Genomic DNA, 16,636 nt, shown 5'->3' with positions numbered 1-16,636 from the left:
GCAATCTCAACTGTAAAAAAAAAAGTTTACTGTATATTATTAAGGAAGGAAATAAAAGAAAACTTGTAAAACAGTGAGTTTCCAATATTAGTATTAATGATACCATCATCCTTAGATCACTTTAACACTGTTTTTGGGCAGTAGCATTTTATTACAATTCATTATGAGTAAAATATATGGAGGATCTCAACTACACATTTTTCTATTATTTTGCAATTAGAATAAAATGATACAACTGTCATGAGTTGGAATGATTTGTTATTCCAAACAAAAAAGTTCTTTATTAAAATTCCACATCAGATCAATACATATCAATCAACGACCAGTATCTTTACCATCCTTTTTAATATAAAAATTTAACATACAAAATTTATTTTTTATTCTCCTTAACATAAGAGCCACATCAAGCCAACCAACTGATCACATTTTTCATTAGCAATTTCCATTTTGCTTTTGTTGACTACAAATTACCTGTAAAAAAAAGATTACCAGTTAGCATTATCTAAAAAGAAATTAATACCGGGTATGTGTGATAAATTATTGAAATTTTTAAAATTAATTTATCTACTGAACTTAAAGTTACTTCTTAGTTAAAGATAAGATGATAAACTACTCTGATCTATATTCTATAGACTGATTGCTCTCTTTCAATATTCTTTATTTTCTCTTTCAAGGATAAATACAGAGTGATCAACTCAAAAGAGTCCCAATTACTTAGTTTAGTATGTAAATAATAGTTTATTGGCAAACACTTACATAATAATTTGGTCAGAAGGTGTCAAAATTGATGTCCATCCGCTTCTATTCACTTGTCAACATGTTTGACCATGTTCCTGGCTACTCTTGTTTGCTGTACCCTGTTTATTTCCTATATAGCATTGGTAATTTTTGTCTTCAATTCCAGCAGGGAGTGTGTGTGGATTGCTCCTATAAACAATTTCTTTTAAGTTACCCAACAGAAAGAAGTCTGGACAAGTCAGATCAGCAGCTCTTGGTGGCCACAATCCTTTAGAAATGATTCTTTCATTGAAAAAATCTTGAAGAATCTCCACAGTAGAGCAAACTCTATGACAAGTGGTGCCGCCCTGTTGCAACCAGCAGTCGGGCTCATCCTCTTTTAGTAAGGCTATGATATGTTGGATAATTTCTAGGCAGCATCAACAGTTGTTGCAGATAGCAGCATCCACAGTTTTTTCAAAAAACAAGGTTCCTATTATTAATCAACTTGAAAACACACACCGTAAGCCTACTTTTTGTGGGTAGGGGAGATTCAAAGAATATGTTCCGGTTTTTAGTACCCCAAGTCTGGCAGTTCTGACTGTCAATATACACTGAGGTGAAACTGCGATTCATCTGTAAAAACCTAAAAAACACGTTCTAAAATGCCAATGTTGCCTCTAATCAAGTTCTTGAACCGTTGACAGTACCAAACCCTTTTAGCATAATCAGTGTTAGTTAGCTCATGGAAAATATGTATTTGATACATTCCAGTATTCTCCTCACTGCAGTGTGGCTGAACCTAGTGAAATGTTTTTTTTTAATGCTTAGTCTGCAGATCTTGTAACTCTGCCACTTCAATGTCCTGTATGAACTACATCGTTAAAACTAACCTGTGTTGGGCACGTTTCTGGTCTAATACTGAACCTGTTCACAAAATTATTTAACTAACTTTTGAATAACACTTTTCACTGGTACTTCCTTTTCAAATTTCTCCCTGACCTTTTGCCAACACACAACTTGAGATTTCATCTCTAAATAAGTTTACATCACGTCACAAATACATGTCCTTCAACAGTTAACCGCACTTTAAAAATTACACACAATTATGCAATCTTGTTCAAAAGCCAATGCTTGTCACAGACTGGCAATATTCAAACGTCCAGGAAATAAACAGTCCTCCTCAGTTCAACACCCGTTGTACAAACATCTTCACATTATTTTATCCATCTCACCCCAATACATGCATTTTAAGAAAAAAACATGCATTTAGTATAAACTATTGAGCGATGGAGCCTCTTTTATGTTGAACACCTTGTACTTCATTGACCTGGCTAATTGATTCTTTATTGTGACTCAGTTGGGTAGTGAGCCTGTTTTTGCATCTGCGGAACTACTGAAAAACTCAGCTCAACTCATAAGAAGATTGCATAAAAAGCTAAAATAGTATCTCAAAAGCTTCTGAGATATTAAAGAGCATGTGATTTTCTACCTTACGATTAATCCCAAAGGAAAAATCACAACTGGACAAATCTGGGTAACACAAAAGACAGTTTGTTCTTTTGTAAAAGCCACATGAACGCTTGCTAGTGAATCGTTTAATAACTGACACATTGTTTTGTCTTGCTGGAAGAAGTTGCACTCTTTTTCACAATCTTTTAACTGAAGGTAGAATTCTTTGAAAATTGTAAGGTATTTTTCTGTCTTGTTAATCCGATCAAAAAGTATTGTCCCTGCTCTACGAATACTAGAAACATCACAGACTGATAGCTCATTATAAAGTGGACGTTGAAACATCTGGTAAGGATTTTCAGTTATCAGATATATGGTTTTGTGGGAATTAACATGACCACGTAAATGAAACCCTACCATGTCTTATATGAAATACAGCATCGGGTCTGCCTGTTCATCAACAATGTTTTTGAGAAGTCAGTGGTGATAATTAAGACATTTTGGTTTGTCTGCTCTCTTAAGTTGTTGCACGATACGGTTTAAAATTTAAGTCAAGAAGAATCTATAAGAAAATACAAGACGTGTATTTTATACCACTTTGTTGTGATAATTTACACAGAAATATTTTTGGACCAACAGAAATCCTTTAAATATAGCATCTGGAATCCTGATGCCATATGGCTCTCTATTTCATTTTGTTTGAAACCTACCCTGTTGTATGTCATTTTTAACCAAATCAGATACTGGCATTCAGAAATTTTACAACTAACAACAATAGACAAGAATAGTAACATACACAAACAATAGTTGCTAGAAGCAGCAGTATTTAAAGGTGACACTCAAATAAGTGCAGTTTGAGCCAGTTCAGTTCGGTTTTAAGTTGCTTACTCTATATCAGTAAAGATTTTATGTTATTTTAGTATGAAATAATTAAAATTTTATTTAATTTTATGGTTATTTTAACATAAATTAAAATTATGGTAACCTTGTTATCAAAATAACAAGTTGATTTTAGTTCTGACCAATCCTAAAAGTAACAAAGAACTGCCACATCTGTTGATGTGCTTCAAAACTTCTAGAAATACAGATATTATAGAAATAAACAGGTGTTGATTTTTTGAGAGTTGTATTTAAATGTGCTGTACATTAAAAAAAAGAGCGCATCAAACCAGTCAAATGACTGAACACAAAAAAAATGTTTTATGTAATAAAAAATAAATTTTTAAATATATTTTCTTACCAGATATGAACAAATAATAATTTCATCAACGTGATGGTGATGCATAATGATGGTGGGGATGCGATTGATGATGATTATGTGAATCAAAATGTTTTGATTGTAACAAATTATACGAGGCAAACGCACAATATTCTTCCCATATGAATGGAATATAAAATAATCTTAACCAGCGATTGGATCTGAAAATAAAATTTTTAATTAATTTTTTTATTTTATTGAATATCAGATTAGGAAAAGAAATGTGATCTGGTTTTACCCGATAGGCATCTGTCACTAGTTTGATGTTTTGTTCAATTCGTAAATAGAAAACACAGCTTGAAGAGTTCCACACTACTCCATTAAAAAAAGTGCTGCCCTGTTGGTTACCAGAAGGTGTCAGTGCGACAGAACAAATAAAATCAGGAGTAGCTTACCTGACACCTATTAGTCTTGTCCAAGGAAGAAGCAAAGATATGGGAAGAGTATGGAATGTAATCAACTTGTAGACTTCATCGATCGACTTGGTCAAGATAGATTAAATCTTTTCCAAGCCTGCAAGAAATTAATACTCGGCAAAGTAAAATTTCAATGCGTAAATAAAATTACTGTTGAAATCTGAAATCACTTTTTTTAAATTTATTAAAAAAGAACACACTCTAAAGTTACTTTTTTAAAATATTTCCTGCACTTTGCGGCCAAGCTGCTTCTTTACTATCTATGTTTTCAAGAACATTTTTATAAATGCATATAAATGTTTAGTATATTAATATTACTTCTCTGTTACATAAGATTCTCAGTACAAAATGTAAAACCTGAACTATTCCAAATTCTTCAATTTATCTATTCTCCTTTCTATATTTATCTCACTTCCTAACCACCAGTTGGGGAGAAGATCTGAGAAAATTGTTTACAGTTCTATTAAATGTTTTTACGTGGCACAGTTCCAGGACAGAGTAAACAGTATTCCTTTAGGTATTCTGCAGTTATTCTCAGGAAGCTGACAAACAAGTCGGCAATTTCTGTTGCGGCTCATGCAATCTCACAAATAATGAAATCCATACTATTATTTATAACCTATGACCTAGCAATGGCTCCAAGCAAAGCATTTAAAGAAAAACAGAACCATAGTGTTGAAAATAGAAAACCATTATCACATTAGCATAATGGAACAGAAAGTAAACATCATATTCTGTTTTAAATTTATAGAGTAAGTCTTGAGACTGTCCAGCTGTTGAGAAAAGAGTATGGGGATTCATGTTTGTTTCACACAAGATGTTTAGGTAATTTACATACTTCAAAAGTTGTATGGAAAATCCTTGGAAATAAAAAGACAGTCCTGGATTTTCATATTCTATTAGTAATGAGAAACTCATAATGGAAATAAGAAAATCAATTCAAGAAGATTGTCATATAACAGTGAGATGAACTGCAAATAATTTTGGTATAAATACACACAATTTACCAAATCTTAATTGAAAATTTGGGCCAATTAAGTTACTTCCTGGTTTTTGCTTGTAAGATGACCAATGAAGTGTGTAACATGCAAGAGATATCCTTCAAACTTCTCATACAAATAAAAAATTCTTGAATTCAATTATGGCTTAAGATAAAACTCTATTATTTCTACATCAATAAGCTGAACGGTCACCAGGCTCACTGAAAGGTAAGAGAATTATCAAAATTCAAAGCTGAAGATATCACTTACATGTTTCTAAAATAGCAGAGGAACTATTCACAATGAATTTATCCCTGATAAACATACTGTCACCATAATACTTATTCCTAATATTGGCATCAAGCAGTTAATTTCTTCTTCCTGACAAAGCATTAGAATCAATGGGCAGTAACTTTCAAAGAATGGCTGGCCCCTAAAAAAGTGACCAAATCACCTATTCTGTTTTCCAGAGTTGCCTTTCCACATGATAGATTATTTCCTCTTTCAAACTTAACATATTGCTGAAAATGTGTGTCTTTTTGATGATACTGGAGACATCCTTTCTCTAATGAGTCTTACTCTTTTCTTTTATTTTAAAGAAAATTTGAAGTCATTCCAGTCATTATTAGACTACCATTTCATTAGTTATATTGGTGTAGAATGGATGTTCTTTAAATAGAATTATTAATACTATGTTCTTTTAATAGAATTAATGTCTGTATTTATGAGCAACTTCTTTCTTTAATTTTTAAACTGTATAAATTACTGCAACTGTGGATAGAAATGACTTACCTTCCAAAAGATCAGATGCAGGATAGGTAACTTCATCCTGGATTAGTGTTAAAGCTATCATCTAGGTAGGATTTTACTGTGCTTCCTTCATGAGTAGCTTGTCCTTTATCAACACTATCTGTTTTCTTTACCCTTGAGCCCTTCTTCATTATGGACTCTATGGTTAGAGGTAAAAGATCCTGTTAGATTCATGCTAAAAATGCTAAGACTTCTACATTCAGTCCAACCTTTGTATGATCTATTGTAAGTGGTAGGTTGTGGACCAGTCCAAAAAACTTATTTCTTATCTGACAGTTGCACAATAAGTCTTACTGCAATGGGGTAAAGTCAGGATTCAAATTTCTTATAAAATACAAATACAGAAAACCAACTTCTTTAAATAAATAAATAAATACTAAAATACCACCCTCACCTACTAACCTTACCATTTGTTATGTTTATCCTCATTGTTTTCTTTCCCATTATTTTTACAAACTTTGTCATTTCTATGTAAAGCATTTAAATAACTATGTTAATTTAATGCAACAAAAACCAGATAGATACGAGGGTGAATCATATTTAAATGGTAATTTTTCCTATTCTATACAGCAAGCAGTTCTGAGGTAGATGACAGAGTGGTGGGGGGGTTAATGATTGAAGTGTTAGAGAGGGGGAACCAGCTTGGTTAGCTCCTCCACTCTGTTCTGTCATCAGTACAGCCATGAGCGAGCAAGAGGCTCCATCGTCTGCTGCATAATGTATAATCATAAAGTTTTTAACAAATGAAGGTATTAATCTGAAAAAAGTTTAACCTGCCCAAGGATACAGCTTGGGGACACTATACTGATCCAGAATCGAGTGTATTCATGGGCCAGACAATTTAAGTGCGAGAGAAAAAGTGTAGAAAACAAAAGTCATGATCAATGCCCAAGATAAAGTCTTACAGCTAACATCCATGATGTTCAAGAGCTTATCGAAGGTGATCGCTGGTTCACTACTGAAGAAATTTCATCAGAAGCAGGTATCAACTGTGGGTGTGCTCAATCCATTATCACTAGTCATCTTGGCTTTAGAAAAATTAGTGTTTGATGGGAAAATCAAAAACAGGTCAGACTGGAGATCTGCAACAGACTTCAGAATCGATTTTGGCAAGAAGGGGGTTGATTTTTTGAGGTGTATCATCATACGTGATTAGTCATGGGTCTATCATTGCAATGGAGTCAAAGTAGGAAGTAAGGAGTAACGAAGGAAGGATGAGGGCTGCCCAATTAAGACCAAAACCCGTCTGTCAGTCAGGAAAGTTCTTGCAATGATTTTTTTTTATTCAAGGGTAGTTTTACTTATTGATTTTCTCCACAGTCAACAAACAGTGAATGTCAACTGCTACAGTCAACAAAAGCCGCCTACCGAAGCAAAAGACGGGGTGGGTATGCCCATCAGAGATATCTACTTCTTCATGACAAGCCACACACCACGATTTTGACAAAGGATAAATGGAAAAAATGCACTGGGTAATTCTCAACCAACCTCCCTACAGTAAAGATTTGTCTCCCTGTGACTATTTTTTGTTTGCACCTTTGAAATAGTCACTTGGACGGGAATGATTAAAAAACAATGAAGATGTCAAGGAGCGTGTGTGCAATTGGTTGACCGTCTTCAAATGTTTTGTGAACAAGAAATATTCAAGTTTCCAAATCATTGGCAAAAGTGTGTAGATCATGCAGGAGACTACATAGAGAAATAATGATGAAGGTATGAATTGTGTATATTATTAATCAATAAATTTATAAAAAAAAATTACTGTTTATGTTTGATTCACCCTTGTACGTGGTATAAAGGAAAAAAACAGACTAAAGTATTCTAATAAAAATATAATACAGAAAATTAGAGATGAATGAAAAGTACAGCGAACTAGTTAAATGACTGAAATAAAAAGTGATAGAAAGTGGAATTTGATTTTAAGAACATTCTGACAGCTCCTGAATCAAAGAGAGATATTAATTAGAGAATGATTATTATTAATTTGAAACCGAACTATTTTTACTCTGTTTTTAGAAAAATTCAATTAGGATATATAACAAAAATAATAAAATCTATAACAGCGTATACCTAGGTGCATCAAGAAACGGAACAGATTTAATAACAGTCCAATTATTTATATCTGCTGAGTAATTTGGTTCCAATGGTGTTTCATCGCCTCTATCAAGATCGATTAAAAAATCACACGTTGTAATGTCTACCTAGAATAATAACGATAAAAAAAATTAATATATGTAAAACTGGTTAATAAATAAATTAATGTAAATTGGTTTTAAACCAGCACAGTGATAATACTAAAAATATATGAGATTTGAAATTTTTAAATATAACATCAGATTATAATATTCTTATACTTAAAACAATATAACGGTACTAATTCAACACAAAGAATGTTACATTCGACAGGTAAGCATAGGCAACACTTTCATAACATCATCTTAATTGTTTTATCATAACTATGAGAGTCACTATGACTCTCATAGTTATGATAAAACAATTAAGATGATGTAGACAAATGAGCGACAAGAGACAAATGGCGACAGAAGAGAATTATTTGGTAGAATAAAGTGAAACTGTCTGAGGTTCAAATTGGCACCCCCTGACATATGAAATATCAGCAAGTTAAATAAGAAATTCCATAAACATATCCTCTTTTGATTATTTGAAAATGTCAGGTGTCAGCTCTGTTAAAATGTGTATTGTGGAAGAAAAGCTTATGGTACTATGAATTCTATTTTCTGAGGATACGAAAAATACCTGAAATTCATTCATCGATGTTAAAACAATGTATTAAATATGCAAATTTTAGTGGATCAAATACTTTAAATCAGGCAGAACAATTCTCATCAATTTTCATATAGCGGAAGACCAATGGAAATTTTGATTGATGTTTTGTAAAAATGGATTAATGATCTTATTGTAAGAGCTAAAGCATAAAAATTTAGAAATTGCTGAAATCTGTAGTGCCAGTATTAGCGTTGTCCATTCCATTATCTGTGATATGCTGAATTATCACATAATGTATTTGAAGTAGGTTCCAAGACAGTAAACTCAAAATCACAGATACACAATTCATATTTTTACAGAACTTACAAGTTTAAGTGGATTTTTTACATGGCATAATAACTTACGATGAAACTTGGAATTCATCATTTAGAAAAAACACGTTGACATCAAATGTCAAAGTATACAATGGAAACATCCAAAATTGCACACTAAGAAAAAATTCAGAACCTATGCATCAATCGGTAAAGTGATCGAACAGTGTTTTGGGACAATGAAAGCCTAATTTATTGTGATTATTTGGAAGAAAAAAGTACACTTTATAATGTACTATTGTGACATGTTAGAAAATGAAGTGAAACTCGCAATAAGGTAACAACATCCTGGTTCTCTCAAAAAATATAATTCTTCTGCAAAATAATGCCCCCCTGCAACACATAAAAGAAACAAGAAACTATTCAAAAGTTGGATCACGAGGTGTTGTCACATCCACCTCCACTCCTAGTCTCGCATTATCAGAATATTTTTTGTTTGGTGTTCTCAAAATATTTTCACGTGGTACCAACTCTGGAAGTGATAAGCAAATCAAAAATATGGTACAAGAATGGCTTACATACAATTCTTTACTACTGGAATAAAAAAGCTCACAGAAAGATATGACAAGTGCCTACATATAGTTGGGGATTACGCTGGAAAATAGCATTAATTTCATTGCCATTGAATAAATAATTTTCCTAATCGTTTGTCCCCCATTAATTATTATTGAAAAAATCTTGTGTTATCATAAAAAATAGGATAATGGCATTGTCTGTTATGATTTGGTATGCAGATTTACAGTCATTGTCAAGCATCCAAAAAAGCTCTAACAAAAAAATAATATATTTGAGATATTAGAATAATTAAATTCTATTAATCATTTAATTAAGATATAATTAAATTAATCTTCACATCAGAGAAAACTGGTATAAAACTTCTTATGACTAGATAAAAATATACAGGTCTTTATAGCAATATGTTAGTGACTGTCTTTTATACATAAAGTTCAGGGTTCAAATGCTATTAGGCCTGACATATTTCTCATATTAAAAATTCATCTTTTATTCAACAAAAAAATAAAAATTGAGAGGCAGCCTGCAGTTACTTCATGAATAAATAAATCACAATATTAATCCTTTAAAAGCGGGTAGTCTAAACTATTCTAAAATAGCTAACATCATTAGTAGTCCCCTCTATCTAATATGAAATGCCTTCGGTAAACAAATCATTTTGAGGGGTTTGTGGCCTGCACGATCGCCCGATCTGACTCCCACAGGTTACTTTCAATAGAGGGCAGTGAAACAAGCAGTGTATCACAACAGACCATGCACAATTGATGAACTAAAAACCGTAACGACATTCTAGTTCATCAGCTGATTAAAATGTTTGGAAACAAACTGAAATGTGTGTAGTGTTGTACAGATCTTGGAGGAGGTTATTTTCAACACTTTTATTAACTAATCCAGTTACTGTAATATACGTTTCTATAAATTAAAGATACAAACTGAGATTTGAAACAAGATTTCAAATAATAAAGTAAGTTTTGTCATTACACTTCCATAATTCAACACACAGCAACTTTGCGAATACATTGTACTAATGTAAAAGAAACATCACCAACTAATAATAAATAAATGATAAACTTACATATCTAGAAGGCTCCTCTTCATTAATATCATTCATATTAGGGGGTATTACCATAGTGGCATTATCTGCATTACTATACTGTTGAGGTAATTGACCTCTGAATTCTGATTTCAAAAACTGAAGTTGCCAACTGAAACAAAAATTTTATTAAAATTTTATATATATATATATATATAAATCAAATTTTAAAAGCTAATTAAAATTTCTTCTTTGATGGAATATACATTAAAAAATTATCACAAAAAACTAATAATTATTTTTAAAAACAATTTCTAAAAAAATTGATAAGGATCATTTTTATTTTGTGTTGGGTGGGTAGTCACATGACTAAAATATTAACGAGATAATGCTGTAAAAAGATTTTCACTAATGATTAGATGAGCTTTCAGTATGGAATTATGTGAAATAATGGACAGTTAGTGGCAACATATACTCCTCTACAGGCACACTGAATTTTTTTTCTTTTAGATATAGACAAGACATATTGAGAAGCAAAAGATAACCAAAAGTGAATCAGTTAATGTAAAGTTAGCAGTTAATGCTGCTATTTCATCAAACAACCTTCACTTTGCTAGTATCAATAGAAAAATTACATAAAATCAAATATTCATCTTTTATAAGCTAACTTTGTTTAGTGCCAGTGAAAGTTTTAAATAGATTAAATAAACCATTTTATGCCCAAACTTCATTATAAGAGATCAGTTATTGGTAAGGTACTCCACTGTGGTATTTTTCTGGCTGCAGATGTTTAAAACAAGCAGTAACAATTGGATGTCTTCCTTTTGAAACAATTTGCATTATTGTTTCAGGAAGACATCCAAGGAAATAGGCGATATGTTAATGAATAATTGAGGTGTTTGAAGGAAGAAAGGCCTATGGGCAAAAATCTTGTTCTGAGAAAATATCAACAAAAATTTTACGGTCAATCTACAAATTTATTTTTTACACTTTATAAGCTATTTCTTTACTTAACACGTACAATGTGGATAATATCACTTTGAAGTTGTAATGGCTTTGGTCACAGGCCTGATGACATCATTGTGATGTCCCTTGTCTATGCTTTTCTTAAGTGGTAAGAAATCAAGCAGCAAAGGGTCATTCAGTAATGCCTCAAGGAAGGATTGAATTATGTATTCAAGGTTTAGTTTCCTTTCTTAAATAATTTTTTCTCAAAATTTTTAAGTTTTTTCTATACTACTCAAATGTTTTAACTACTTTCGTTAGATTTTATTTTACTTTCGTCAGATTTTATTTTACTTTCGTCTTTTTTTCAATTTCTTCTATTGAAATTGAATATAAGTTGAATATAGGAATACTTCTTCATTTAAAACTCAACCGAGCAATGACATCAAAAAGGGTAAGATATCTTTTGATTGTATTTTTCTGGTGATTATTTTACTATTAATGGCAAAATCTTTGCTTGATTATTGCTTTTAATACAAAACAATTTTATTAAAAAAATTTTTTTTGTATATAATTATACATAATCACTAATTATATACAGTTATGAAAATTTATAAAAAATTTGTCAAATAATGAGCATAGATCTTACTTTATGTCACATTATCAAGTACATGATTTCAATTTCATTGAAAATATTTCTTTATCTTTATTGATTCACCACTTTTACATATTCTTCTTTGAATTTTTATGAAATCATTTATAATCATTTCTTTAAAAAATCTATAAGATTATTTTCTTGGTAATATTACTGATTATTTCAAAATTTTTTAGAAACATGACAATTCTGAACTGCCAGTCGCTTCAGGAATAAATAAAAGAAATCTGTCTGTTACTGCAGAAGAAAGAATCTTGTCATCAGAAGAAGTGTTCAATTTCTTGATGAATTCAGATATCAAAGATTTTGAAAGCGAATACGAAGTTTCTGTCAACGAAGAAGAGGAAGAAGAGGATAAATTTTGTTTGATTATAATATAATTACCAATTCTGATAACTGTATTTTTATTTTACATCTCACCTGGTGTAACAATTTACACTATGTTTTGTCTATAAAGTTCATAATATCTAAATACACTTCTATTACTGTAGATTGTATGGCATGAATAAAACTACTAAAAAAAGATAACAATAATTATTTTGTTTACTACTTGTTATGTTCTACAAAATTTCTTGTCATAACACAAAAATTTATATCAAAATATAAACAAGCCTATATTTCGATAAAGAATATAACTTATTACGACACAATAAATACTTCATTATTTACAAATATTAGCATACTGTATGACAAAAAAACAGATGATATTTAGTCAGAACATGCGTTAGATCTGTACTCTGTGGCAGGCAATATCACTGTGGCATCTTAAATATTTTGTCGGTTTCCAGCCAAAAAAGTATTGCTAAATTAAAAAAAAACATATTGGCATTGATAAATGTCTTAAGGATATGAATTCAAAAAAATCACCCATATCATCAGGTTTTTTATAACCCACTAGCACTGGCTGTATTAATCAAAACTTGTACCTGTTATTTTGTAACATACGTAATAGAATTAATTTTCCTTAGTTGAAATAATATTTATGAATTTTACAAAAACTTTTCACAGGGACCCTTTTTCTATCAAACTGATGTTTAGTGATCAAAATAATACTTGGACACATTTATATATCATTACTTATGATTCCTTATAAAAAAAAATTGGAAAATAAACATCTAACTCATAATTAAATATTTATAAAATTGAAAAATAATTGTATTTTTATTCACTTTCAATACCTCCTCAGTACCATCATTAGAAATTTTATTATAAGGATTTAAAACATTATGGCTTATATCTACATAAAATGTAGTTTTATTTATAGGAAAAAAAACATATAAGTGATCTAATATCTTCTATTTTTGCTGCCGAAAGTGTCCCTTGAGCATCTGCACCAAAACTGATTTTATCATGTACATTGCATGATTTAAGAAATTGAAATAGTGTAGGTCCCACAATATATTTATTTCTTGTGTGCCAGACTGTTCCACAAGTAGTATACACAATTTTTGCATATTTCTAAATTGAAAAAGTATCATTTATAGTTTTCGGTTCTCTAAAAAGATAATTTTCAAGACCAGATGATATATTTTTGATAACGGAGCTTCCACGCTTAATGTTAAATGATTCCAGATCATCACGGCAGTTTTTTTAAACATCTATATATTTTTCAGAACTGTAAATATTTTCTATCTTCTGTAATTTTTTTAATATACATGTAAACGTTTTTATCACATTAGCCGTAGCTACTGCCTTGTACAGGGAACATTTTGGTTTATTATCTTTTCAGTAAATGCTAACCAACTTCAAAATTTTGACACAATCACATTTTTATTTTGGCCCCTGCCCAAAATCGTATAAAAAAAAAAGAATTTAACTGTTGGATACAAAAGTAGCTTTTCTATCACAAGGTCTTTAACCCACTAGCACGGGCTGTGTTAATCAAAACTTGTACCTATTATTTTGTAAAATACATAATAGAATTAATTTTTCTCAGTTGAAATAATATTTATGAATTTTACAAAAACTTTTTGCACTTCAGTAATAGTGAAGTGCATTTGCACTTTTTTTTATTTATATTCATAGTAGTAGTAAAATGTATCATTATATATTTATGAAGGTAGAAATTGAACAGAAACATCCACAATTATCTTTTGTAAAATCTGCTGATATGTTAAGTCGTGGCAATGGAAGATTTTGAGCAAAATCAAACTCTATCACCAAAATATTATTCTTGTCAAGTCCTTGGGAAGAAGCGATATACTCCTTTTTAATAAAATTGTGTGTCTTTTTAACATGAATAGTATTATGCTTTTAAAGGATTCAATGGATCATTTTCTAACAAAACAGAAGTTTTTGGAAATTTAAAAGATTAGCCTAAGTTTTTAAAACACTTATAATAGGAATCGTATTTCATTTTAAGATTCATCCTGTTTCAGTGTATACTCTTGAAATAATTCGAAAAGTTGAGTTATATAAAGTTATTTTCAAAATAATTTTTTTCAACCTATAGTGAGATTCTTCATGAGGGATTGTTAGTAAATGATTCTTAATTAAAATCCAAATAGTACGTTCTATTTTGTGAGGATGGTTATGATGGGTGCCTCGTCTTTCAGCAAAGCCCATGTTTTCAACACTTTTTTGCTGAGAGATTTTAAACAAATCTATTAAACCTTCTACAATCATACTTTCCTTCAACAAAATTATTATTCCAAACACACTTATGAGGATTTTTGTTTTCACCATTACTTCGTTGACATCTTTTCTTTTTAAACATTTTGATAAATGCTCATCTTGTGGTTGTTTCCTACCAACTGAAAAAAGCAAACCGTAAATGTCACTTTTCATATGGTCACTTATTTTTTGGTGGCAATTAGACTTATAGCAATTAATTTTCCCATAAAGTTTAAATATTCATCTAAAATTTAAACACTCTCATGAACTCATTTACAGTACATAACCTTTAAATCCAGCATATATCGTAATACAAACACGAAGAGCATACAACACAGCTCAATAAATATTGTTGCCGTAAAATTTTTAATAAACATAGAGAAATGATTAATGATGAGCTTATCGAAGAAAACAAGGCGGAAACAAATTATGCTTTGACAGAAAAAGAGCCTTTAGTGGTTTAAGCCCTTTTTTCATTAAACTCGGCAATTTATGGTAAAGAATCCAAGGAGCAGAATAATATTAAAATTATTATCTTAACAAAAATTTACCTTATTTCTATTGAATGCTTTTATTTTAACCACTCGTGAGCATTTTGTAGTAATAAGTACTTCATCAGAGCAAGAAAAACTCTGAATGCTTCTAGTCTTTTAGTAGCTTTTTAATTTTTTTTTTTTTTAATTTTTAATACATTTATTTGATGAAGTAAGTTACTACTTAAGTGCTCTTGTGCAAATGTTAAAGGTCTGAACAGCATTAAGCTGAACAAGACAATTCAATTTATAATTATTATTGTATTGTAGTATAAAAACACATACTTATCGCCAGGTAAGAAAAATGATGACGGAAACCTGTACCACTCTTTGCCAACACAAATGTTGACAGGTTGCTGTGATAATATGGTGTTGCTATCTGTTGACAACTTATTCAACTCCATATATACTTCCATAGGTGCATAATAACCTAAAAATAAAAAAAAATCATTATCCATATTTTAGCAAATATACAGAAGTGTCCATGATAAATGACATCTGTTATTCTCTAAAAAAATTAAAATTAATTTTATTCTTTTACAATATATAATGTACAAAATAAGCAGCCCAATTTAATAAAATATTATATTCCTAATTCTTTAATATCCAACTTACTTTATCTGATAAACATTTTAAAAATCAATGTAACAGATATTGATCAAACTGTAACGCCAATGATAGTGGCACTTACAATGTAATTATTATGTGCAGTTGAATTGAGGAATATTCACAAATGAGCTGTCATAAAGTATACATAAAATCTTGGCATGTTCAGTTTTATTTTAATCGCTTTTAAACATTTGTCACATAATTTATTTAAGACATAAATTAAAAAAAAAAACTTTTTTTTTTTTAAAGCTGAAACTCCCATCACTTTAGTATGTTTCTGAAACATGGTACCGCTGATATGTTAGTGAATATACTAGTAGGACTGGGACAGTCATGACTGTTTTTAAATTTTGACTATGATTTCTTAAACTTTTGACTTTAAATGTATTAATTTTAACTCCTGATGATGGCTTCCAGGTAGGCCGAAAGATCTAGAGTACATATCAATGTGCTGGTAAGGTGGATTATATTAATTGTTAATTTATTCATTTCAGTTTCGTTGATTATAACTTGTTAAATGCAGAATGGTTTTTTTTTATGTAAGGGCACCATTTTGTTATTGAATAACTTTTTAAAATGAATTTTTTATATGAATCTTAGCACTTTTGCACAATGACATGCATAGTCATTTTTTTAAAGTTGTGAGAGTTAAATTTTGTGTGGAGAAACATGCAATTTTTTCCATAAAAGTTTTCACATTGAGGTCACAAAAAGTCCAAATTCTTAGGTACAAGAGTCTAACTAAGATGCCTGAATTTTTGGTCATGATCCCTTACAGAAGTAATATTTTCTTGGCTATTAGCCATCTGAGTTCTGCCAGGCTTCTGACAATCATCTTGTACTGAGTAGTGCTTCTCAAAATAGTTGATTAGTTGCCACATTTGTTACTTTGAAAGAAAATTATTTTCACCAAAAGCATTACAGATTTTTCTTCACATATTTACAATTGATGATCTTGTTTTAATAAAATGTTTACGTTACCAAAAACATGTTGCAGTACTGAA

At 30.5% G+C, this 16,636-nt stretch overlaps 1 protein-coding gene across 1 annotated transcript in view; it reads right to left on the bottom strand.

Moving 5' to 3' along the window:
* Nucleotides 1–326: 326 nt before the first annotated feature.
* The window catches only part of Alg9 (alpha-1,2-mannosyltransferase Alg9), a 54,228-nt gene continuing 37,918 nt past the window's right edge, over nt 327–16,636 (bottom strand). The window contains exons 10-14 of the mRNA XM_075379901.1: nt 15,309–15,453; nt 10,320–10,449; nt 7,704–7,834; nt 3,410–3,588; nt 327–471 (exon numbers count right to left, since the gene is read on the bottom strand). Of these exons, the coding sequence (XP_075236016.1) occupies nt 3,435–3,588; nt 7,704–7,834; nt 10,320–10,449; nt 15,309–15,453 (560 nt within the window). The 3' untranslated portion in view covers nt 327–471; nt 3,410–3,434. The remainder of the gene's footprint in view (nt 472–3,409; nt 3,589–7,703; nt 7,835–10,319; nt 10,450–15,308; nt 15,454–16,636) is intronic.

The sequence above is a fragment of the Lycorma delicatula genome, chromosome 12, assembly GCF_047948215.1.
Source record: "Lycorma delicatula isolate Av1 chromosome 12, ASM4794821v1, whole genome shotgun sequence".
In the NCBI taxonomy this organism is placed as follows: domain Eukaryota; kingdom Metazoa; phylum Arthropoda; class Insecta; order Hemiptera; family Fulgoridae; genus Lycorma; species Lycorma delicatula.
The sequence above is the reverse complement of the archived record's forward strand: the minus strand, read 5'-3'. Positions and strand labels throughout refer to the sequence as shown.